General features: G+C 38.6%; 1 protein-coding gene across 1 annotated transcript; it reads left to right on the forward strand.

Annotated features, from left to right (window-relative positions):
• Window positions 1-1,357: 1,357 nt before the first annotated feature.
• LOC107789802 (7-deoxyloganetin glucosyltransferase-like) lies at window positions 1,358-3,394 on the forward strand. Its single transcript, NM_001325480.1, has 2 exons — window positions 1,358-1,889; window positions 2,298-3,394. The coding sequence occupies exons 1-2, from the start codon at window positions 1,370-1,372 to the stop codon at window positions 3,233-3,235; spliced, it is 1,458 nt and encodes a 485-aa protein (NP_001312409.1). The 5' UTR covers window positions 1,358-1,369; the 3' UTR covers window positions 3,236-3,394.
• The last annotated feature ends 11,148 nt before the right edge of the window (window positions 3,395-14,542 follow it).

Raw genomic sequence — 14,542 nt, forward strand, 5'->3', positions numbered from 1 at the left:
ACGTATAGTATAGTATAGTATAAGATAGGATATATATATATATTACTATACTATACTATACGTGCATCTTAAGATATATATATTGAATATAGCTTATAGCTTATATACCAATTACTTAACCAATGTACGATATATTTAATTCTGGTTGGTTAATATATTTTTTTATATCAAACAATTAATGTGTTATTTCAGGATTATAAATAAAATTTTAGAAAAAATAACTAAGCATATTTTTACATTAAAATGTAATCATAATTTTATTTACTTGAAATAATTTTTTATTGATTTATGGAATCCTTATTTAATGCACTCTTTTTTTTTTCATAAAAAAGAAAGAAACAAACAAATAATAAAATGGATAGATTAGTAAATAAATATTCCATGGGAAGAGAAGTAGTGGGTTTTTCCATGGGAAAATAATTTTTTATTAAAATTTTTCAAAAATTTCGACCGATTTCGGTCGAAAATTGAAAAATACTCTTGTCCCATATCGGCTGAAAGATGTGAGCTTTTTCATCTTATAAGTTGAGCTTTGATGCATAGAGTCCAACCGTTGTGGACTAACAAAAAATAAGTAAATATAGGAAGGATTGTAGTTAGTGCTTAGTAATAAGATTTAATATTCTATATTTAGAATTAGAATTCAATAAAATAATAATGATAATATATACTAGTACTAATTAGTAATATAGTAATAAGATATAATATTGTGGTGCTATGATATCTCGAGATGGGGAGTATACATGCGATACAAAAATGTATATATCTGGAATATTTCTAAAATTATTATATATTTAAAATTCCGACCGATTTCGGTAGGTATTTTGAAATATAAATAATTTTTTTTAATTACTACTGACCGATTTCGGTCGGTATTTTGAAAAATAAATTAAAAAAAATTTAATTAATTCCGACCGATTTCGGTCGGTATTTTGAAAATTAAATAATTTTTTTAAAAATTAATACCGATCAATTTCGTTCGATAAATGTAGTTTGACTGTCAGTCAACGTATTAAAATTTCCGACCGATTTCGGTCGAAACATCTTAGCGATCATCAATTTTCCGACTAAAAGCGGTTGGAAATCGGACAGTTTTCGTGGAGAAATTGGACTAAAAATGAATTGGACTAGTATAATATACCGCAGTAAGTCATTTTTGACCTCGAAATCGGCGTTCCAGCCAACACAAATCAACTTGCAGGTTTTACCCATTTTGTAACAGTCTGGCGTGCTCTCTTTTTGGCACTTTCTTTGATGTTTTTGACTTCTTTTTTCCATCTATAAATATCTGCATTTCTTCAATCCTTCTTGCCAAAATCATCAAGATCCTTTCGAGACATTTAGAGAGAGAGAGAGAAAGAAATTCAGAATGGGTTCCATTGGTGCTGAATTTACAAAGCCACATGCAGTTTGCATACCATATCCCGCCCAAGGCCATATTAACCCCATGTTAAAGCTAGCCAAAATCCTTCATCACAAAGGCTTTCACATCACTTTTGTCAATACTGAATTTAACCACAGACGTCTGCTTAAATCTCGTGGCCCTGATTCTCTCAAGGGTCTTTCTTCTTTCCGTTTTGAGACAATTCCTGATGGACTTCCGCCATGTGATGCAGATGCCACACAAGATATACCTTCTTTGTGTGAATCTACAACCAATACTTGCTTGGGTCCTTTTAGGGATCTTCTTGCGAAACTCAATGATACTAACACATCTAACGTGCCACCCGTTTCGTGCATCATCTCAGATGGTGTCATGAGCTTCACCTTAGCCGCTGCACAAGAATTGGGAGTCCCTGAAGTTCTGTTTTGGACCACTAGTGCTTGTGGTTTCTTAGGTTACATGCATTATTACAAGGTTATTGAAAAAGGATACGCTCCACTTAAAGGTACAAATACTTTCTCCTACATAAGCGGCTCCTTTAGGTTGGGTTTAGTAACCAATTCCTTTTTACTTGAACTGCGTACACACACAAAAAGAATTTAAAAATGTATAGTATATTAAGATTACAATATTACTTTTAATTTATTAATTTTAGATCTTGGATTCACAGGAGTTATGCTTTAATTAATGATGATGTATTTAGTTATTATATCGTGTATCTTGTATATGCTACTTTGTATATCTTGTATATGCTACTTTCATCCAATACCGATATCAAATAATTTTGTCTATAATATTTTAGGCAGATGGAAAGATTTTAGAGACTTTTTTGTTACTCTTGATGTCTATAGCTAATTCCCATTATATTGGATGTGCACGTGTTTTAACCTTTTCTCTTTTTGGGAAATTGTAGATGCGAGTGACTTGACAAATGGATACCTAGAGACAACATTGGATTTTATACCATGCATGAAAGACGTACGTTTAAGGGATCTTCCAAGTTTCTTGAGAACTACAAATCCAGATGAATTCATGATCAAATTTGTCCTCCAAGAAACAGAGAGAGCAAGAAAGGCTTCTGCAATTATCCTCAACACATATGAAACACTAGAGGCTGAAGTTCTTGAATCGCTCCGAAATCTTCTTCCTCCAGTCTACCCCATTGGGCCCTTGCATTTTCTAGTGAAACATGTTGATGATGAGAATTTGAAGGGACTTAGATCCAGCCTTTGGAAAGAGGAACCAGAGTGTATACAATGGCTTGATACCAAAGAACCAAATTCTGTTGTTTATGTTAACTTTGGAAGCATTACTGTTATGACTCCTAATCAACTTATTGAATTTGCTTGGGGACTTGCAAACAGCCAACAATCATTCTTATGGATCATAAGACCTGATATTGTTTCAGGTGATGCATCGATTCTTCCCCCCGAATTCGTGGAAGAAACGAAGAAGAGAGGTATGCTTGCTAGTTGGTGTTCACAAGAAGAAGTACTTAGTCACCCTGCAATAGGAGGATTCTTGACTCACAGTGGATGGAATTCGACACTCGAAAGTATAAGCAGTGGGGTGCCTATGATTTGCTGGCCATTTTTCGCTGAACAGCAAACAAATTGTTGGTTTTCCGTCACTAAATGGGATGTTGGAATGGAGATTGACTGTGATGTGAAGAGGGATGAAGTGGAAAGCCTTGTAAGGGAATTGATGGTTGGGGGAAAAGGCAAAAAGATGAAGAAAAAGGCAATGGAATGGAAGGAATTGGCTGAAGCATCTGCTAAAGAACATTCAGGGTCATCTTATGTGAACATTGAGAAGGTGGTCAATGATATTCTTCTTTCGTCCAAACATTAAGTTAAATAAGTTACTACATCATTTAATCTTCCTTAAATTTCATTCTTGTGTTCTTGTAAGTCTTTTTCATACTTATTTCCCTTCTTACTTTCGTTTTGCATTGTCACAGTGTAAGGTTGGAAGCAAATAATATATCCTGCTTAATGTCGTTTGGTCGCCAGTCGCCTGTCAATAATATTTTACAAAAGTGAGAAATACCATTAAATTTATTATTCTTTCGTAATAATACGTGCAAAGTAGGACTTTTTAAATTATTACATAGACTTTTCAAATTATTATACGGTAGGTGCATCAGCATTCATAGCATACAATTTGGATCATGGCACCATTCCCAGCAAATACAACGCCCATGCTAATATTTAATTGGTTACAACACTATACTAGTCAATCGTATACGTACATTCTTGATTCTTCTTAAATAAATAAAACATAAAAATTATTCAAGGATTTGGTCTCATGAATAATTAAATTGATAATGATAAATAGTTACGTAACCATGGGATAATATTTCATGTGCCTCGAACATATCAACTCTTTCGTAAGTCCAATTAGTATTTGTGACTTCATATTTATTATCCCTTTATCTATTTTATTGCTGGAGACAAACAACTTGTTCTTTGGCAGATAGGAATGGTCTTATCTGAGTACTATTATTTCAATAAAAATTTAGGGTACACCAGAGAACCTGATTTTCTATGGATCCCCACAGAATACACATAATAGGAGATAAGTAAATGATACAACAGAGTTTGAAAAATTTTCAATTCACGGAATTAAAAACCACGACCTACACTCGTATGATTTCAACTTCACTAATCGAGCAACTTTTAGATTACAACATATTGTAACCTAGGTTACATATCAACTCTTTCGTAAGTCCAATTGGTATTTGTGACTTCATATTTATTATCCCTTTATCTATTTTATTGCTGGAGACAAACAACTTGTTCTTTGGCAGATAGGAATGGTCTTATCTGAGTACTATTATTTCAATAAAAATTTAGGGTACACCGAGAACCTGATTTTCTATGGATCCCCACAGAATACACATAATAGGAGATAAGTAAATGACACAACAGAGTTTTACGTGAAAAACTTCCAATTCACGGGATTAAAAACTACGACCTACACTCGTATGATTTCAACTTCACTAATCGAGCAACTTTTAGATTACAACATATTGTAACCTAGGAATTAAACTCTTAATCCGCCACTCACTTGTAATAACTCTATTACAAAGCTCACAGACTAACTCTAGCCAAGACACAAACACAAAATTTATGATTTTACAAATGGTTTCCTACACAATGCTTCTAGATAAGCTAAGTAGGAATTACAAGTAAATCACTCTAACAAAGGTGCAACACAATTAAGGACATATAATAACACAATACTGAAAACTGGTCATTCGTTGTATTTTTCTTGAAGCCCGAAAGTTACTTGCAAGATGACAACACACTTGAGAAGAAACTTGATTAATTCTCGGATGTGCAAGTGTGTATTTTCTTCGTTGCTTCATGTTAATAATATCCAAGTGATGTCACTTGGATAATGCAAGCCAATATCCGGTACAAGGCATTCCCCATAAAGTAGATATTGCACTGTTCACACTGTTGTGTGGAGGAGAACATTTGCATCGACTTTACAGCTGTGAGCAGTAACTTGAGATTTGTTGTGCTTTGACACCTTGAGAATATATAACAGGTTCCCGATCTGATTCGTATCATTAAATTTGTTAGATTATCAAAACAATAACACGACACGTAACTAATCAATTTCCTAATAGTAAGTGCATTGATCTACGTATACATGTTTTTAAAGTGTTTTCAACTATTTATAAAGAATAGTTTGCAACAGAATATGGTAGGTGCATCGGCATTTGTCGCACACAATCAGCAAACACCCACACCCATGCGAATACTTGATTGGCTATAAAATTATACAAGTCATACTCTTTTTAAATATTGCTGACACATTCGAATAAATAATCCAAAAGTAATAAAACTATCAAAGGTAAAACGTTTACAAGTCAGTGATAATATATCGATACTATTCATACAAAATTACGGGTGCTTCATTGTTTTCACCTATGTTTCTTAGATAGGAATGGTTTCTTAATGTTTACTTGTTTGTTATTACCGGAAACAAGTTGGCAAATGGGAGCCGAGATCGAAATGGAGTCCATTTCTGTCGTATAGAATGATTTGCCGTCATTTATACGATACAATTGACACCAAGAAAAAGGAATAGGGACCAAAGCATTAAACAAATATTTTTTCCGTTTCAAATATTAGTCTGTTTGATAAAATATACATATTTCTATATTTAGAAACAATTTAGCTTTAAAGTTTTTCTTTTCACACAAATATCTTCTAGGCTTTCACCCTCTGTCAGTCCATTGCATTACGATCCCATAAAGTTTTTGACCTTAAGTTTTTAGGACCACATATTTCAAAAGTTTTCTTCTTTTTTTCTTAAACTTTGTGTCAAGTTAAATTAAATCATCTAAATTGTAATAATTAAAAAAGAATAGTTTTTTGTGATTTTATTTTTTATTTAAGGAAATAATTACACTGTTTCAGCGGTGGCTTTAATAGGATTGCACTAATAAGCAACTTCGTGGTTCAATGCCTGCCCAGAGTTTTGGAGTTTGACATTTTTAGCATAATGATTGTAATATCCAATTAGGTTATCTCTTACCATTATATTCTTTCATTTTTTCCCCAAGAAAGTCTTTTCATTTTTAATATTTATGTTTCTTCCCTTACTATCCACTTGCCCATTTACATTCGGAAAAAGCAAAATAAAAAATTTAAAATATTAAGCTGGGGTAAGTTTACTATCAAAACAAACTTTTTTTGTCCTAACCAAACAGACTTTGGTTACTCTGTCATTTTCCTTTACATTATCGAAGAGAGAAAGAATTTTTTATTTTGCATTATTGGTTACTACACTGGTGAAAGTATTAAAATACTATGTTATTTTCAATCACCAAGTTATGAATAAACACATTTGAAGTCAAGAGGACAACGTAACTATCATTAGTAAAGACGGAAAGTAATTATTTTCGTGTACGTCTCTTATATTTTTAGTAAAAGTATTATTATCTCTAATTTGAGAGAGACAGGGTCATATCTTCAGTGGAGATTATATTTTTGATTAGGCTAGTTTATTTAATTTGAGTTGGTTCATAAACAACAAAAATTTGAAATTAACAAAGAACTGATGAATATATCTCTAATAATCCATTGTCTTAATAGGCTACGTTCGCTCATTGCCTACTTACATTCCATTTTTCTTGTTATTGAAATTAGAAAGTAAACTATTGAAGTTCATTGGTAATCTTCAGGACAACTTTTGAAATTAACAAATAACGGGAGAATATATCTGTATTGGGCAAAATATGTTACGGGACGTGGCCACCAAAGAAGGGGACACGTGGAACCAAAGTTGGGAGGACGAAAAATTGGGCGCAGCTACCCCGCGTGTCACCGAGAAAGGCAGGTTCATAAAGGTATTAAGCACGCTGCGCCCGGTGACATTTAATGAAGAATATTCCACAGCATTAAAGAGTAACGACTCGTTACAGAGTTTTGAGCATTTATGTTTACCGTTAGATTTTCATTATCGCACTTCAATAATTGTCATTAGTGGTGGGCCCAATCATTACGCCCACTGAGCTATAAATAATAGGCTCAATGATCATTGTAAAGACACAGTTTTCTGGACATCAAAGAATATATTCTAACACAGCATCTTGATACTATTTTTCTCTCTCTAACTTGTTGGTCTAATCATCATTGTGCCCGGAGACTCTATCCTTGGGCTCATCAGATCTATAGTTCCATCTGCATTTTGAGCTAAGTAGTTTGCATCCAAATTGATTAATTCATCACTTCTTTGGACCAGATTAATCTATCTGTCTAGAAACTACGAACAAATTCAACTGTACCAATTTTCGGGTAAATAGTTTGGCACCCACCGTGGGGCCTAGACAACCGTGCGATTAAATTGGTCCTTATTTTTTCACCATTCACAAGCTTTGATCGTTTTTTATCTTAGCAAAAAATCACAAAAAATGGCAATCAATATCGTTAACAATGCCCATAATCCTGAAATTCAAGGGGGGACATCCTCATTTTGAGGACTCAATCAGCGACACTCGCAATTAGGGGGATGACGCCACACCGGTATATGACGGGAGGTACCCTAGATGAGTGCGAGAGGCGACTCCTGACGATGCTGACGAAGAACACGTGGCAGATGCAGTGAGGATCCTTCAAGAGCAACAAACAATCATCCTAAGCCATCTCACGCGACGGGATCAGGTTATGATGGAACTAAAGCAGGCACTGTCAAGTGCTTCAAATAATGCGAACATGCGAGATCTAATTCCTCCCGTCGCTCTTGCAAATCAAACAGCACAGAGAATTGACAACAACACTCCAGGGGCGAAGTTGGCTCCGACGGGGTTGGGGGAGTAGATCTAGCCTCAACAACGATAGCGACCCATTCAAGGAAGAACTATATATTGCGGTCCATGAAGGAAGTAAATGCCCGTATGGATTAGATCCCGGGAGCACCACCGGTATTGAAAGGTCCGAACTCGAAGAAATATATTCAATTACCGTACAAGCCGAGTGCGGCCTCGGAACTAATCCCTAAGCGGTTTAGAATGCCTGAAGTGCCGAAATATGATGGAACTTCAAATCCACATGAGCACATTACCACCTACACAACGGCGGTGAAAGAAAATAATTTGGCTCCTCACGAAATTGAGTCTGTGTTGTTAAAGAAATTTGGTGAGACCCTCACGAGGGAAGCTTTGACATGGTATTCATTATTTCCCGAGCCCTCCATAGCTTCCTTCGAAATGCTTGCAGATTCATTCATCAAGGACCATGCCAGTGCCAGAAAGGTACAAGCCCAAAAGGTCGACATATTCAGAATCGTGCAGGGAGAATCCGAGTTATTACGGAGATTCGTTTCCCGGTTCAAAAAGGAGAGGATGTTGTTACCGGCAATCCCGGATGAGTGGGCGGCTGAAGCATTCACCAAAGGTATAAATTCGAGAAGTTCGGACGCTTCCCGAAAGCTGAAGGAAAGCCTGTTCGAGTTTCAAGTGACGACTTGGGCGGATGTCCACAACCGGTACGAGTCCAAAATAAGGATCGAAGACAATCAGGTTGGCTTTACATCATCGGCCAAAAGAAGGGAGAAGAACAGGGAAAAAATGAAAGATGATATTGACTCGGATAGACGGACTTCTAGGGGCCGATTTCTGCCCTACAAGCGGACGGAAGGTCGTGACAGGAGCTTCCGAACGTCAAACAAGTTCACCGTTGACAGGAGGATCGATCGTGGGCGGAACAACAAATCACTATAGGATAGAGAAATCTCGGGACTACGAGGTTCTCCTTATCCAAAGTTATTAGAGTATAACTTCAACGTCAGCGTGGTGGAGTTAGTGTCGGCCGTGAGAGATATCAAAGAGGTACACTTCCCGAGACCAATGAGGTCTGATCCCAGCCATAGGGACCCAAATTTATGGTGTGAATACCATGGCACTAATGGCTATCGGACTGGGGACTGCCGGCACCTTTGGAAAAGAAGTGGCAACGCTGTTAAAGAATTATTGAGTGACCGAGCCAAAAACAACTATGGCCGAGACAGGGGCGACATGCAAACCTCAAAAGCAGGAGAGGAACCTCTACGACAAACGATCAACATGATCTTCGGAGGGGATGAAATCAATGGGATCACCTTCTCATCCGTAAAGAAGATAAAAATTTCAACATCCCATAGTAAGAGGCTCCGGGAAGATGATATCACATTCACAGATGAAGATGTGAACGGATTACTACTGCCGCACAATGACGCACTGATAATCTCTTTAAATGTGTAAAATTTTAAAATTAAACGTATTTTAGTGGATCCATGAAGTTCCGCTAATATCATATAATGGAGAGTTCTGAATCAAGCTAAACTCACTGGGAGCATCGTCCCGACAATAAAGCTCCTTGTTGGATTCAACCTTGCAAGCGTGACAACCCGAGGGGAAATTTTACTGCTCACGGAGGCCGAGGGCATAACAAAGACAACTCTCTTCGAAGTAGTAGATGGAGGCATGGGATATAATATCATCTTGGGAAGGCTGTGGCTGCACGAGACGAAAGCTGTGTCTTTGACGTACCACCAATTGCTGAAATTTCCCACACTAAATGGGATCAAATAGAAAATAGGTGACCTACCATCCGCAAGAGAGATGAATGCGATATCGGTCTCCCATAGCAAAGTAAAGGAACGTGCGGCATAGCAGTTACCGGAATCGGCTTCCACCCCCCAAACCAGAGGGAATTTCCCTGGACACAGAGGAGTCAGAACAATATTAGGTACCAAGGTACTACCAAGTACCGGAAGAAACGAATGCAACGAAGTCCACGACAGAAGAACTGCAGCAAGTTGCATTGTTCGAAGAAATCCTAGAAAGGAAATTCCATTTGGGAACAAAACTACACCCGGAGCTCAGGTATGGTTTTATCGAATTCCTTAAAATTAACATTGATTGTTTTGTATGGTCGCATGAGGATATGAAAGGAATCCTGACAAATATAGTTGTGCATAAGTTAAGCTTGGATCCAAGAACACCTCTGGTAAGACAAAAGAAATGCCCTATTGTAGAAGCAAGGAATAAATTTGTTAGAAAAGAGGTAACCCGTCTACTTGAGATTAGTTCAATCCGAGAGCTACGATATCTAGATTGGCTAGCTAATGTAGTAGTGGTTCCTAAGAAAAATAATAAATTTTGCATGTGCGTAGATTATAAGGATCTTAATAAGGCATGTCCAAAGGACTCATTCCCATTGCCGAATATCGATAAATGATTGATGCCACGGCCGGGCACGAGTTAATGAGTTTCATCGATGCCTATTCTGGGTACAATCAAATCAAAATGAACCTAGAAGACTGGGAGAAGACTTCGTTTATAACGAATTTTGGCACATATTGTTATAACGTAATGCCCTTCGGGCTAAAAAATGCCGAAGCCACTTACCAACGGCTCGTGAATAAAATGTTCGAAAAATAAATAGGAAAGACTATGGAAGTATATATAGACGATATACTCGTTAAGTCTTTGAATGCAGGTGATCACATGAAGCATCTGCAAGAAACATTTGACACACTGAGGGAGCATAATATGAAGCTTAACCCCGAGAAGTGTGCATTCAAGGTGAGGTCGTGTAGGTTCTTAGGATTCCTGGTCTCACAAAGGGGAATAGAGGTAAACCCCGACAAAATCAAAGCCACAGAAAATATCCCGGATCAACTGTTCAACGTAAAGGAAGTCTAGAGATTCACAGGCAGATTGGCAGCTTTAAGAAGGTTCATTTCCCGATCGTCGAAAAAATGTCATCGCTTATTCGTACTACTCAAAAAGAAAAACAATTTCGAGTGGACACTGGAGTGTCGACAAGACTTGAAGGAATACTTGTCAAGTCCTTCATGGTCTCGAAATTGAAAGAGGGTGAAACTTTGCTGGTTTACCTGGCGGTCTCGGAAGTTGCGGTATGCACAGTTTTAGTCCAAGAGAATAAAGGTACGTAATTTCCCACTTATTACATTAGCAAAATTTTAACGGGAGTGGAAACTCGCTACCCGCATCTGGAAAAACTGGCCTTAGCTCTTGTAGTCGCCGCTCAAAAGCTGAGGCCCTACTTCCAATGCCACCTGATAGCCATGGTAACTACATTTCCTTTAAAGAATATACTCCATAAACCCGAGCTCTAGGGTAGATTGGCCAAATGGGTCGTTCAAATGAGTGAGTTTGACATAGAGTATAAGCCGAGGACAACGATTAAATTACAAGTCCTGGCAGACTTCGTGGCCGATTTCAGCCCGGGACTATTGTCTCTGGTTGCCAAAGAGGCAATAATGGTGTCAAAACTGGCACTGGGAGTCTGGACCTTATTCATGGACGGAGCTTCAAATGTGAAAAGGTCCGGGCTCAAAATAGTCTTGATCACCCTTCAGGGGAAACCTTAAGGCAAGCCATCAGAACGATCCCTCTAACTAACAATGAAGCAGAGTACAAATCTTTGATTGCAGGGCTTGAATTAGCTCGGGGGCTTGACTCCGAAGCCATCAAAATCAAATGTGATTCACAGTTGATGGTAAATCAGGTATACAAAATTTTTGACACCAAAAATGAGCGTATGCAACAATACGTAGTAAAGGTTCAGGCTTTATTGTCACGATTCTGAGATTGGTCAATAACCCACATCCCAGGGGAAGAAAATGAGGAAGCAGATGCATTAGCAAATCTGGGCTCATCAACAGAAATCTGAGGACCGGAATTAGGTACGGTAGTACAACTGATGAACTCAGCCTTGGACACAGATTGTTACTACGAGGTAAATTCGACTAGTCTGGTCTGGGACTGGAAAGATGAAATAATCAATTATCTCGAGCACGGAAAGTTGCCCGAGGACCCTAAAGCGTCAAGAGCATTGCACACCAAAGTTGCGCGGTATAGCTTTAGGAAAGGCCAATTGTACAGAAAATCCTTTCAAGGCATGTTGGCTCGATGCCTAGGAGCATCAGAAGCCAACTATGTCATGAGATAAGTCCATGATGGATATTAGTGGCCCCGTATGGAACAAGATGCCAATAACTTTATACGAGAATGCTATAAGTGCCAATACCAAGCACCACTAGTACATCAACCGGCAAAAGCCCTGCATTCATATTTGTCCCCGTGGTTGTTCATGAAATAGGGTATGGACATCGTCAGAACACTACCACCGGCTCTCGAAAAGGTACTATTCCTTTTAATTTTGACTGACTATTTTTCCAAATTGGTGGAAGCAGGTCCTTATCAAAAGATCAGAGAACACGAAGTGGTCGACTTCCTATGGAAAAATATAATTTGCAGGTTTGGAATCCCGAAAGAGATCACATGCGACAACGAGCCACAGTTTATCGGCTCAAAAGTTACAAAATTCCTTGAAGATTTGAAGATAAAAAGGATTGCCTCTTTACCTTCCCATCCGAGCGCAAACGGCCAAGCGGAGTCAAAAAACAAAACAATTGTGCAAAACCTAAAGAAAAGGTTAGAAGCAGCAAAAAGCCATTGTCCCGAAGAATTATCTGGGGTACTATGGGCCTACCGAACAACGCACAGGAGAAACCCTTTTTTCCCTTATGTACGACGCCGAAGCTTTGATACCGGTGGAAGTAGGGGAGCCAACCTTAAGATATTTCTTGGCAGACTAACAATGAGGCAATGCTAATCAACTTGGAACTGCTCGAGGAACGCATGGTATTAACGCATGTCAGACTGGCGGTTCAAAAGCAGAGAATGAAGCGATATTATTATCAAAGAACTAACCTCTGTTATTTCAAAGTAGGAGACCTGGTCTTGAGCAAGGTGACTCAAAACACCCGGGAACTCAACACAAGCAAGTTAGACCTGACATGGGAAGGCCCTTACCGGGTTTCAACTATCACTGGTAAAGGGTCATACGAGTTGGAAAACTGCAATGGAGACAAGATGCCCCGCAACTGGAACGTGGCTCATCTAAAAAAATATTACTGCTGACAAACAACAGTCAAATGGAAAGTATGTGCTCCACTCGTTTACCCTTCATTCTATTTTTATCCAAATTGGGTTTTTTCAGGTAAGGTTTTTAACGAGGTAGCGACGACAAGCATACTACAAAAACAATAGTAATAATACCTTAGATTGAAAGGTAACACTGAATGCCATGCATTATCGGTACTAGGACTGCACAGACTGCCCCGTAGAAACAAGTTGTACAAGATAGCCACAAGTCATGGCAACTTCTTTTCTGCATAGCAAAATTCCTATGTAAACTATGAAAACAGAAGGAATGAAATGAAATACTTTTGCTTTTATCTTGTTTCTTGTCTGAACATGAGCTAATTTTGTCATTTGAAATTTAAACAAGTATTTCAAATATTAGTGCCGTAATGAACAGGAGACGTCATCTTCAAGAGTACCGTAAACATAAGAGGGTCCTCTCTTATAAAAACCCTCCCGTAAAAGGGTTGGTTCCGGAAGAATATATGCCCGAAGCCAAAAATGCTATCGGAGAAAAATACACCCGAAGCCGCATACGAAAAAGACGCAAAAACCAAACTTGTGAAAAAGGGATAATTCTCGGAGATAGAAGTGCATCGAAGAAAATACATCTGAGGCCACATACAGGAAAATATGCACAAATATTCAAGCAAAAGTAAGACTCGATCAAACATTTGAGCAAAAATATGGCTTCATTTACAAGAATGTGCCAAAAGAAATACAAAACAGGTAAAGAAAAAGCTAAGCTGCAACATCTCCGGAATCAGGAGGAAGAGAAGTATCCATATCCCCGGGAGCAGTAGACGGCTCAATCGATGGCTCATCAACTTCCCCAGCTTGATCTTCGGCATCAACGCCTTCTGATTCCTCTTTAGTGTCCAAAATCTCGGAACCAGAATCAAAAGAACTTAGATCATCAGACCGCGCTGGGAGTTTTTTCTTTGCAGCCAACTCAAGCTCGCATGCCTTAGCAATTTCGGCATCAATATCAATAACACCAGCTTTGGCTCCTTCCAAGGTTTTTCTCCTCATGTTGTACATGGCGTAAATGCTTACAATAACGAGGGAAGCCTCTCGGCGCCTAAGTTCTTCTTTGGGTTGAGTGATCTCGGCAGAAAGGTTATCCCGGGCGGACCTAACAGATCGGAGACTAACATCGAGATCATGGGCAGTTGAACTATAGAGCCTATTATGCTCGATAGTTTTCTTATACTTCTCCTCCAACGGGGCATGTCTCTCCCCCATAGCAGCAAGCTCTTCGGCCTTAGAATTCAAGGCTACTTCTAAATTAGTTACCCTTTTAGCAGCAGAAGCCTCACAATCATTGGCAGCAAGAATGGCATTCTGGACCTCAGCCCATTTAGCCTTGACTTCATCAAAATCGGCCCTCAGCGGCCCAACTTCTTGGCTAAGGGTTACCACTTCCTGCTCACTTTGTTGCAAACGGGCTTCCAAAATAACGGCCTCAGTGGCCCTGGTTACCAGTTCCGAGAGGCAAAGAACAATCTGGTCCCGTTCCACCAAAAGCTGATCCCGTTCAGAAGAGAGTTCCTGCCTCGAATGGAATGGATGGACCTGCCTCCGGTCACTGATAATTGGGCCGTTCAGGCTTTCACCCAAGGACTCAACATCCGAAGCTCATTGGCTTCACAACAGTTAAAACAAAACTAGGTAGAATATCCGGCCATCACTTGGGCTGATGTCCA

Source organism: Nicotiana tabacum, chromosome 24, assembly GCF_000715075.1.
Source record: "Nicotiana tabacum cultivar K326 chromosome 24, ASM71507v2, whole genome shotgun sequence".
Taxonomy (NCBI): Eukaryota; Viridiplantae; Streptophyta; class Magnoliopsida; order Solanales; family Solanaceae; genus Nicotiana; species Nicotiana tabacum.

Coding starts and splice junctions, on each gene's coding strand:
- LOC107789802 (NM_001325480.1), top strand. CDS start 1,370: ATGGGTTCCATTGGTGCTGAATTTACAAAGCCACATGCAGTTTGCATA. Junction 1,890..2,297: donor AGGATACGCTCCACTTAAAG/GTACAAATACTT, acceptor GGGAAATTGTAG/ATGCGAGTGACTTGACAAAT.